The 11,591-nt window shown below is 38.9% G+C and overlaps 1 protein-coding gene across 1 annotated transcript; it reads left to right on the top strand.

Moving 5' to 3' along the window:
* Positions 1–967: 967 nt before the first annotated feature.
* On the top strand, positions 968–11,153 carry cactin. The gene is made up of 10 exons (XM_060870877.1): positions 968–1,278; positions 2,488–3,112; positions 4,018–4,113; positions 4,204–4,349; positions 5,350–5,512; positions 7,704–7,818; positions 8,746–8,938; positions 9,056–9,178; positions 9,524–9,879; positions 10,579–11,153. Exons 1-10 carry the CDS (start codon positions 1,010–1,012, stop codon positions 11,067–11,069), a joined length of 2,577 nt encoding a protein of 858 aa, XP_060726860.1. The 5' UTR covers positions 968–1,009; the 3' UTR covers positions 11,070–11,153.
* The last annotated feature ends 438 nt before the right edge of the window (positions 11,154–11,591 follow it).

The following is an 11,591-nucleotide window of genomic DNA, read 5'->3' as shown; positions in this document are numbered from 1 at the left end:
CTCTATTGTAGATCATCTAAATGATACCAGATGACATTAAATACTGAATGTGTCAATAAATGCTTAAAAGTATGACATGATGCGCTTTGATTAATATATCATTCAAACCACTGGTGGTTTAAGAGGAATAAAACTCTTCAGGATGTTCAGTTAGAGTGTAGAGGATATACTTTCTACATCAATTAAGGAAGTATGGTCTGCCACAGGAGCTGTTGATGCAGTTATACACTGCAGTTATTGAATCTGTCCTGTGCACATCCAATACCATTTGGTTTGGTGCAGCAACAAAACAGGACAGGAACAGACTGCATCACACAGTAAAAACAGCAGAAAAAAATAATTGGACACACCCTGGACACAACCTACACAATCATCCATATATGTTACACACACTACTGCTGCTGCTTATTGTACAAAAAGCTGTTATTTGCACTACCATGCACTTCTCACACTTTATGTACATTACTGATCTGACGCATATTCTGTATTTATATTTAAATATTGTCTTATATAGTCTGTATTATCTTGTGTTTTATATTATAGTGTTATTTATGTCTGTACTTTTGAGAGTCACAACCAGCTGGAACCAAATTCCTTGTTTGTGTCAACACACTTAATAAACCTGATTCGGATTCTGATTCTGATTAAATATTGAATCAATATGATTACATTTCTTAACTTGAATACGAGATTCATTATTATTATTATTATTATTATCAAATGAACAACAACATTGACGACAAACAAAAAATAATACATTGCTGATTCATGGTGTTTTTAAAAGGCCCTAAGATTGTGGCGTCCTAAGCTTTGCTTGCTAAGAAATTAACTCAGAAATCCTACACGGGCTAGTAATTTTCAAGCACATATATTTTTTTGTCTGAATGAAGACTACAAACGATATTCCTTCATTTACAAGCTTAAGTTTATAGTTTATTTACTTCAAAGCTCTGACGAGCTATTTACGCGACTCGCTCCTTCCAGGACCCCAACGTAAGCGCGAACTAATATGGAAGCGAAGAAACATCAGCGATTTAGTTCCCGTTCAAGGGAAAGAATTAAGAGTAGAGAAGTCAGATCACGATCTCCGGAGGATACAGAAAGGAATCGACATGTAGAAGGTGCACGAAGAAGAACTCGGTCAGAGAGCAGCGGGTCGAGAAGCAGTGATGATTCTAGAGAGAGACGACAAAAACAAACCGCCTGCTCAAATGATTCAGACAGCGACACCCGGGCAAGGAGACACCGCTCGTGTGGAGCCTTTAGAGACAGAAACAAGTATGTGATCACACTGAACATATTAATAAAACCAATGTATTTAGATATTACGATCTTCCACTGATTGTAACTAGCTCCTGGGTCTTGGGGCTTGATAGCTTTCCTCGTGTTTTGACTGACTGATCATTGTAAACAATGCGTTTTTGTTGCGTAGTAAAACCCCAAAAGATGCATCCGAGTAGTTCCAACAAACGTTTTCCTAGAGAAAGAGCAAACCAAAATTGTTTCGTTACTCAGTTGACACAAAAGCGTCACCCTCATAATTTCCCTCATTTTAAATCTAGATATTCACATGTTCTCTATGTATAAGTAAGAAAGTTCACCATGAAAAGTCTTGCATGTTGGCAAGTGAAAAACAATATGTGTGGGTGGTGTTAGTAGTGACCCGTAGCTTTATTGTCAAGTCAAGTAGATTTTATTGTCATTTCAAACATATATAGCTGTTGCAGTACACAGTGAAATGAGACAATGTTTAACCAGGATCATGGTGCTACATAGAACAAAGACCGAGCTAAGGACTAAAGTAAGTTAGTCATGGATACATAAAGTGCATCTGTGCAACCTGGTGTAAACAGTGCAGGACCAAAGACAGTGCCAACAAAAAATACTAGACAATAAACAAAAGCATTACCGAGCAGTGTAAATATTGTGTGTTCTATATTGCATGTGCAGAAATAAAACAGCAATCGACTGAAATGTGAAAGACAGCATGTGCAAAGAGCTAAAACAGTGTGCAAAACAGCATGTAAACAGTTTCATATGGTGGTGGTGTAGACATGGATGTATACTGGAAGAGTGTGTATTTGGTGCAGTTGTTATTGTTTACTTGGATGTGGTAGCTCAGTGGTTAAGGTGTCGGGCTACTGATCGGAAGGTCATGGGTTCGAACCCCAGGTCCACCAAGCTGCCACTGCTGGGCCCCTGAGCAAGGCCCTTAACCCTCAGTTGCTCAGTTGTAAGTCACTCTGGATAAGGGTGTCTGCTAAATGCCATAAATGTAAATGTAAATGTACTTCCTGCAGTGAAATGAGAGACTTTCGTTCAGAATTTTTTTATATCGGTCACACCTGTATTACATAAAATTAGTTTCAAAGAGATTTACAGCACAGCTTTGCATGTACAGTTCACATGTCTTCACCAATGAATTGTTTTATGTCTGACAGTTATTGAAAATAGTACCAACAGAATCACCTTTGTCTGTGCACTTAGCTCACCGCTTGATGACCGTGGTAGAGAGAAACACAATAAGAAGAGTCAAAGGATGGAGACACGTGAGCACAGGCAGAGCAGGAGTTCATCTCGTTCTAGCACACGCTCCAGTGTGGAGAGACGGCGTGTGAGAGACAGAGACAGCAGGGACAGAGATAGGAGAAGGAGACAGAGGAGTGCTGAGCACAGGAGCAAGAGCTCCAGCCGAGAGAGACGGCGGGAGCGAGATGAAGAGAGAAGGAGGAGCAGAGGGAGGGAAAGGAAGAGCGAGGACAGGGACTGGAACAGGAAGAGGAACGATCGCGATGACACCAAGGAGAGACGGCAGAGGAGGAGGTCATCCTCAGGCTCGTCGGTGTCCTCCGCATCTTCTGCTTCTGAGCAGGGTGACAATAAAGAAGGAAAAGTTGCTTTGTCAGCCAAAGAAGAGCGGAAGAAGCAGAAGGAGATGATGAAGGCTTTGGAGACTCCAGAAGAGAAGAGAGCTCGTCGACTAGCTAAGAAAGAAGCCAAGGAGAGGAAGAAGCGTGAGAAAATGGGCTGGAGTGAAGAGTACATGGGATACACTAATGCAGACAACCCGTTTGGAGACAATAACCTGCTGGGCACCTTCAAATGGCAGAAGGTAGGAAAAGTCTTATAACGTCAGGTAATGACGGATATAACATTGTTAAAATAAATGGCATTAAAACATTAAGTAAATAATACAAGATGAGGCATGTTGTTAATGGACATAGTAAATGACACGGTGATAAAGGCATCTCATCACACTGTGCGTTTATTGTCCAACAACAGCACAGTGTATTGTGATTAAATGATAAACTATTTTAATAGTAGAGGAGAGTTTCGGTTTCTGTACTGAGTTTCTGTACTGTTTGTTCATTTTGCAGTTAATTGTGTTGCCATTATGTTCATATTCATTTATGTATATCAGCAAACCTCTGCATTTTTCTTACCCCATGAAAAAACCAAAAGAATATCTTGATAGTCAGTAAGCTAATTAACTGGCTAATGTGTCATGGTGTCAAAATTAATGAACCTGGTATTGTCCATGGTTCATGTTCTTTCCAGCAACAAAGCATGAGAACACAAAATACTCGTAATTACCACTTTAGAAGTGAGAAGCACATGCAGGCAGCAATAATCACCATTACAGGATTTTGGATGAAATTTTCTAGTAACATTTAATGTTGTAGAACATCTGTGAAATTTTTGACAACATTTAGACTCCTTCAAAAAAATTTACAAATGAAAAAATAACTTCTTATGAATAGAAAAATACTGTTTCATAGTTATGAGCCACATTTATCCTTGCCAGTCTTGGTGTATGTGGTTACTATACAAACAATAAGGTATTGGATCATTACAGCTGGCACTAGTGTAATGACGGAGCTGTTCTTATAGAAAATTAATTAACAGCTTCTGACCAATCAGAATCAAGAGTTCTGTCAAAAGCAAATAGAACTCTCAATTCTGTGAATAAATCTGTTGCCATTTTAAATGTGTCCATGATGTGTGTTTGCTCTGTAGGCTCTTGAGTTAAAGGGAATTGGGCACTTGGGTGAAAAAGAGCTCAAGGAGAGGAACAAGCTTATCCAGGAGGAGAATCGCAGGGAGCTGCAGAAGGTAAATGCTAGAAAAGTCCTTGTGTTTGTAAGCATTAAAAAAAAAAAAGACTGGATATATTTAAGAGGTGGGGACGGGAACATGTTTTAGGTGAAGCAGTTACATCTGGAGCGAGAACGGGAGAAGTCCATGCGGGAGCAGGAGTTGGAGATGCTGCAGAGAGAGAAGGAAGCAGAGCATTTTAAAACCTGGGCAGAGCAAGAGGACAACTTTCATCTGCATCAGGCCAAGCTCAGGTATAACACACTTACACACATACACACACACACACACACACACACACACACACATATATATATATATATATATGTGAGAACACCCCTCAAATTTTTGTAAATATTTTATTATATCTTTTCATGTGACAAAACTGAAGAATTGACACTGCTACAATGTAAAGTAGTGAGTGTACAGCTTGTATAAAAGTGTAAATTTGCTGTCCCCTCAAAATAACTCAACACATCCTAAGGGCACTGGGGAGCTACAGTTCATCGAGGGAACCAAGAATGCCAACATGTACTGTGACATACTGAAGCATGATCCCCTCCCTTCAGAGACTGGGCTGCAGGACAGTATTCAAACATAATAACGACCCCAAACACACCTCAAAGGCGACTACTGCCTTGCTAAAGAAGCTGAGGGTAAAGGCATTGGACTGGCCAAGCATGTCTCCAGACCTAAACCCTATTGAGCACCTGTGGGTGGAGGAGTGCAAGGTCTCTAACATCCACCAGCTCTGTGATGTCCTCATGGAAGAGTGGCATACTTTGACGCTCTGGTGAACTCCATGCCCAAGAGGGTTAAGGCAGTGCTGGAAAAATAATGGTGGCCACACAAAATATTGATACTTGGGAGCCCAAAGTGGACATTTTCACTTAGGGCTGTACTCACTTTTGTGGCCAGTGGTTTAGATATTAATGGCTGCGGGATACTGTATATGTTCATTATACCTGAAGTTCTTTTTCTAGCAAAACACAGCACAATGCTTTCGCCATCATCTCCATCCAACATATCACTGATCATTATAGACATCAGTTACATGATGTGGCATCTTACCAGAGACATTAGACCAGCAAAAGGAGAAATATTAATAATGGAATAATTATAAACATATGGAGTAACTTTCGGAGCTCGTTCTATCTGCCAATTCCCAATTCACTGTTATGAAAGCTGCTTTAAAATTGTCAAAACATGTCTGTGAATTAAATTTGTTTATAATTTGTTGCTTTACACGTGCAGGTCTAAGATCCGTATCCGAGATGGCCGAGCCAAGCCCATTGACCTGCTGGCCAAATACATCAGTGCTGAAGATGATGACTTGTCTGTAGAAATGCATGAACCGTACACCTTCCTGAATGGACTCACGGTCACGGACATGGACGACCTGCTGGAGGACATCAAGGTGTGTGCACTTCAGCTAGAGAACCCTGAATGCCTTTCCTATCCTCCTCCTTTTTTTTAATCAATAGCCCACTTTGTATTGTTATTGTGCAAAAATACGTTGCAAGAGAACCTGTTGTATTTGCTTAGATGATGATGATTATTGATATGTCTTAAAACTGAACATTCAGCACAAACCTGTGGTCTACGATGTGAAACTTTGAGGGATAATACGAGGTCTCGTACACAAACTGTAACACAACACTGATCAAAGATTTGCTTAGATGCTTGGTTATGGCACTCAACTGAAATCTAGTCATAGTCTTAGATCAGATGAAATCAAGAGCAGAAGATTATCTGGTGTTCCAGTATCAATAATTATAAAACAAAGAAAAAAACAAGCTTTTGGTTCAACATTCAAAGTTGGTGTGGCCACAAACTGATACGACCCTTCATTTCAACAAATTTGAGACTTTTGGAAAGGCATAATCAGAAACATATGGAGGAAAATACTGGAGTTTGGCCACCATCAACTTCTGGCCAGTCAACTTTAAAGACCCTTAAAGGTGGGGTGTACGTTGTTTGAAAGCCAATGTTGACAATTGAAATCACCAAAACAAACACGCCCCTAACCCAAATGGGTCCCACCCCTGTATTGATAGCTCCGCCCACACATGCATACGTAACCCAGGCAAATAATGGAAAGAAATGTGTCTTTATTATAGCCGAAGGGAAGAGCAATACGATTGCAGATAAACAAACAAGCAAAAATGACACACAAGCATAATCATACAAAGGACAGCATATATTAGTTCTGTGTTCTGTGAAACAAAGCAAAACCAACGTTACTCACCTATCGAGAAGGAAAAAGGCAACCTCAGAGTCTTAAGTAAAGTTGGCCGCATATTCACAGATTCGAGATTCCTGAGTCAATAACTCCTGAGCTAAACGCTGTTACAACACAAATAACACCTCTTTTCTATCGTAGTAATGTAGAGAGGCAGCTACAACCCAATTTTCGGACGACTGAGAGACCAAGGGACCATCTGCAAAGTGCAAAACCTGAAAAGCGATTACTACGAAAACGGTCAATAACCACTGAAATACACTGTACTGTCACCAGCTCACACATCACTGATTTCCTGACAGTTATACTACAACACAATGTCTTTTTGTATCATTTTTATGATTTTTTTTTTTAATATGAAAATAATTCCCCCAAAAGTAAAACACATTTCCCCCAAATAAGTGTTGTAGTATAGCTACCAGGACATCAGTGATGTGTGATCTGAATTTGGTGACAGTACAGTGTATTACAGTGAAGTTATTGAATTTCATTTCATTAATAGTCAAGTTATGGAATTATTTTCATATTAAAAAAACATAAAGAATATACAAAAAGACATTTCCCCCAAATAAGTGTTGTAGTATAACTATCAGGACATCAGTGATGTGTGATCTGGTGACAGTACAGTGTATTACAGTGAAGTTATTGACTGTTTTTTTAGTATACGCTTTTCGGGTTTTGCACTTTGCAGACGGTTTCTTGGAATCTGTCTCTCAGTCGTCCGCACATAGAGATTTATGTATTTTGTCCACCGCTGAGGAAAGCTGATTTTGAGGAAAATTGGGTTGTAGCTGCCTTTCTACATTACTATGATAGAAAAGAGGTGTTATTTGTGTAGTAATAGTGTTTAGCTCAGGAGTTATTGACTCAGGAATCTCGAATCTGTGAATATGCGGGGCAACTTTACTTAAGACTCTCGGCATCCCATCGCAGGCCTTTCCACTCCTTCAGTTCTCTCCAGCGCTGGAAAGCTGATCCTATATTAACACGGGTCCTACTTCTTGCCTTATCGTAAGCCTTTCTTTGCTTTCTTTCTTTGTTTTTATCCGCCATGTCAATGGTTCGTTTTCTGCTAATGTCACACATGCACACTGAACACTCTCTCTGCCCATATTGACAAGACCTGCCCCTTTCTGCTCATTGGCTACACATTTGTTTTGTTTATGTTTTGTTTGCAGGCCCAACTCAGTTTTCTAAACACAAGTTCTTAAACAACGTACACCCCACCTTTAAGTGATTGAACCCTGATGCTGGCTGCTTGTTGCTATATTTGTGAAGTATTTATCATGGGATATCGTGTAAGTTCATAGGATGGAATGTAGCTGATGTTTTTAAACAGCTTTTATTTATTCTGTGTAAATGGTAGGTTTATATGGAGTTGGAACAGGGGAAAAATGTGGATTTTTGGAGAGACATGACCACTATCACAGAGGACGAGATCAGTAAACTGCGCAAACTAGAAGCTTCAGGGAAAGGCCCAGGTAAAACACAACTGGATCACATTTTATACAATTTCTCAAATTCCAATAAGTTACAGTAACATAATTATACATATTAAAAACAAACCACTTAGAAATGAGCTTATAATTTAAGTAAGATAAGTAACTTCCCTTTAAAGAATTTTAATATTTAATTATTAAAATAATAAAATAATAATACAATAATTATAAAAAATTATAAAATATAAAAAAAACAAATTATAATACTATTAATTAAATAATAATAAATATAATATATTAATAACATTATTTTTAATTGATATTATTTGGTTTTCTCTTTTAAACCTATGCCTTTTTAACCTCTTTTCCTCTATTTGCATTCACAAATATACACACGTTTTGATTCACTGTGTAACCTAAAACTGACATTTTTGACACAGCTGGAATATGAAAAATTAACATAAGTAATATTGAATTGTGCTGAATGAAATAGTAATGACAAAAAAAAGAAAATTGAAAAAAAAGCAAGTCAGCAACATCAACTTTCAAAAAAGGAAGTTTGTAGTCTGGAAAGTGGTGAGTAGGTAAATACTGGGAATTAACCAAAAAGTTCAGTCCTTGTAAATTTTAGTGGGAACGAATAAAAACTTTGAATATTTTGCCTAAAATAGTTATTCTTTTTGTTTCTAGATTTTTTATGTTACATTTTTTTTAAATGAATTTAATGAATGTTTTTCTGGTTTTGCCAACATAAAAAACATTATTACACAAATTATTACACAGCATGACAAAGTTTACTAATCCACCACATTTGGTTTTCAGTTCAGAGTGTCAGAATTTTGGTTTATTTGTTTAACTCAATAGTTTTAATTACTGTTGCTATCAAAGTTAAATTAATGCAGTATGAAGCATCGTACAAACTACATTTCACTCTTGCAGTGTGATACAACTGTTTCTGTTCATCCACAGGTGACCGGCGTGAAGGTATCAACACCTCTGTGAGTAAAGATGTGCAGTCTGTGTTTAAAGGTAAAACATACAGCCAGCTGCAGGCACTGAACATGAACATAGAGAGTAAGATCCAGGCCGGAGGCTCGAACCTGGACATCGGCTACTGGGAGAGTCTTATGCAGCAGGTGCGAGTCTACATGGCACGGGCAAGGTACAGCTCTTCTACTAGTTGCTTACGTGAGATGTTTAGGTTGCTTATGAAACATGCCTCATGATTTTGTGATTATTTTTTAACACTGCATATTCTCTTCACTTCTGTGCTGTGCAGACTGAGAGAGAGGCATCAGGATGTCCTGAGACAGAAACTCTATAAGCTGAAGCAGGAGCAGGGGGTGGAAAGTGAACCACTCTTCCCCATTATCAAGGAGGAACCTGATGCTGAGAATCCAGTGTGAGTTACAGTCTCTCTCTGTTAGGACTCATGATAATAATCACTGGGTCTATTGAAGTTTCATAACTTTTCAGTTCTGTAACATTATACAAAAAAATCTGTTCAATATTGTTAGTTATTATTTATTTAATGCAGTGGTTTCTTTAACTAATATATTTTATTTATTTTACCGAGTATTATTGTCTGTGAGTATTCAGCAATAATGCTTTATTTGAATTAATTCATTGGAATAATTTATATTTTTGTATTTTAATGTTTTTTTTGTTTTGTTTTGTTTTTTGCTAGAGCGAGAGACATTTTATAATTTTTTTTTTTCATGACCCTCTCTTAATGTTTTATTTATAGTACAAATGCGGAGATTCCTTCTAGATCATCTTCCTCACAGGCAGAGGAAAGTAAAGACAAAGAGGAAGAGAGTGGAGATGAGAGGCCAGGGCCAAGCTCCAGAGCCTCTGCAGAGAAGGAGGGAGGTGAGGGAGGAGGAGACGGAGAAGAGGGTGAGGATGGAGAGAAAAGCGGCACAGTGGAGTCCGTGCTGACGGAGGAGGATCTGATCCAGCAGAGCCAGGCCGAGTACGACTCGGGTCGTTACAGTCCCGTGCTCCTGCAGCCCTCCGAGCTCCCGCTTGACACACATGTTGCTGATGCAGAAGAAGACCTCCAGCGTCTCCAGCTCGCTCGCAGACAGCTGCAGGTCACAGGTGTGTTCATGCAACCTCTGCTTTGGGAACTGAAAGTTTGTATGGAAATATAAAGTGGTTAGCTGTTTGTCATGTCACATTCTCTGTTGTCACCTCATTGCAGCAGTTTCCAAAGTCTTCCCGAACTTCACAAACATTTAAATCTATGGCATTTGGTAGAAATCTTTATCCTGAGCAACTTGCAGAAGTGCTTTCAAGTCTATTAATAAATACATCCTGATACTAGTTCATTAGGTCACGTAATAAGAATACCATCATCTAAACACTGTTGGAGAAGTAATAGAGAAAACACAGACAAACAACACAACAATTCTAGTTGCAAGAATCTACATCCAACTGACTCAAGTAGTTTAGACTCCTAGATAGAATCGAATAGAATAGAATAGAATAGAATAGAATCCTAGATAACAAGCGGAGAATAAATTCAAGATGGAACAACTTGATTTAAATGACATCATTAAGCTATAATTGTGTTCAGACTGATTACAGTTTAAACTTAAAATGTAGAAAATGTACAAATAAATAAAAAAAGGTTGCAGCATTCATTACACCTGCACACAGTATTTATTCATACATTTTATAATATTTATTCCTGACAATTTATACTCACTTCCATCATTGAAATGGATTTGAAGTAGCAGTAATGATCTGATTTAACTCCATAATATAAAATTGTAATTGTTCTTGCTTTGTTTTCAGGCGACGCCAACGAGAGCGCAGAGGACGCGTTTGTGCGACGTGCAAAAGAGGGCATGGGGGGTGACGAGGCCCAGTTCAGCGTCGAGATGCCCCTGACTGGGAAAATGTACATGTGGGCTGACAAGTACCGGCCACGCAAGCCTCACTTCTTTAAACGTGTGCACACAGGCTTTGGGAGGAACAAGTACAACCAGACGCACTACGATTTTGACAACCCGCCCCCAAAAATCGTCCAGGGTTACAAGTTCAACATCTTCTACCCGAACCTGATCGACAAACATTCAATGCCTCAGTACTTCATTGAGCCGAGCCCGGACAACAAGGACATTGGCATCCCGCGTTTTCACGACAGGCCGCCCTACGAGGACATCGTGTTTAAGATAGTCAACCATGAATGGGAATACTCACATCGACACGGCTTCCGCTGCCAGTTTGCCAATGGCATCTTTCAGCTGTGGTTTTGTTTCAAGCGCTATCGCTACAGGGGATGAGAAGCTGATACTCATGACATTTGTACAAACAAGTTGTTAACATTTTCCCCAGAAGTGAAAAACAATAAAATGAAAATAGCAATATCTGCAAAAGAAACTGTTGTATTTTTTCTAGAGAGTATATGAAATTGGTGTCTAACACAAAATGACAGGTACAAAAAAGCTCTCAAAGACTTAATTTTGATTTCATAGGCAATTCAACCAACGCTTGCTTAAAATCATCTGTAAAAGCAACGCTAAATGTACATTCTCATTTCACTGACACTTTTAGCTAATGCAACTTACATGTGATACAGGACAGAGTGGGTTAAGGGCTATCTGTAAGGTCCAGCAGTGGCAACATGGCGATGCATTGATTTGAACACACACTAACTTCTGGTTAGTAGCCAATACACGCTTTACAAATGAACTAGCTTCTCAGCCTCAGATACAGATAGGATGTTTCTCAGCTTGGCAATATTTCTAAGGTGGAAGAAGGCTGTTTTTGTAGTATGGGCGATATGATTTTCAAAAGACAAGTTG

The sequence above is a fragment of the Tachysurus vachellii genome, chromosome 1 (genome assembly GCF_030014155.1).
Source record: "Tachysurus vachellii isolate PV-2020 chromosome 1, HZAU_Pvac_v1, whole genome shotgun sequence".
Taxonomy (NCBI): domain Eukaryota; kingdom Metazoa; phylum Chordata; class Actinopteri; order Siluriformes; family Bagridae; genus Tachysurus; species Tachysurus vachellii.
Note: the sequence above shows the minus strand (reverse complement) of the source record. Positions and strands in the feature narration are given on the sequence as shown.

Coding starts and splice junctions, on each gene's coding strand:
- cactin (XM_060870877.1), top strand. CDS start 1,010: ATGGAAGCGAAGAAACATCAGCGATTTAGTTCCCGTTCAAGGGAAAGA. Junction 1,279..2,487: donor GCCTTTAGAGACAGAAACAA/GTATGTGATCAC, acceptor CTGTGCACTTAG/CTCACCGCTTGATGACCGTG. Junction 7,819..8,745: donor AGCTTCAGGGAAAGGCCCAG/GTAAAACACAAC, acceptor GTTCATCCACAG/GTGACCGGCGTGAAGGTATC.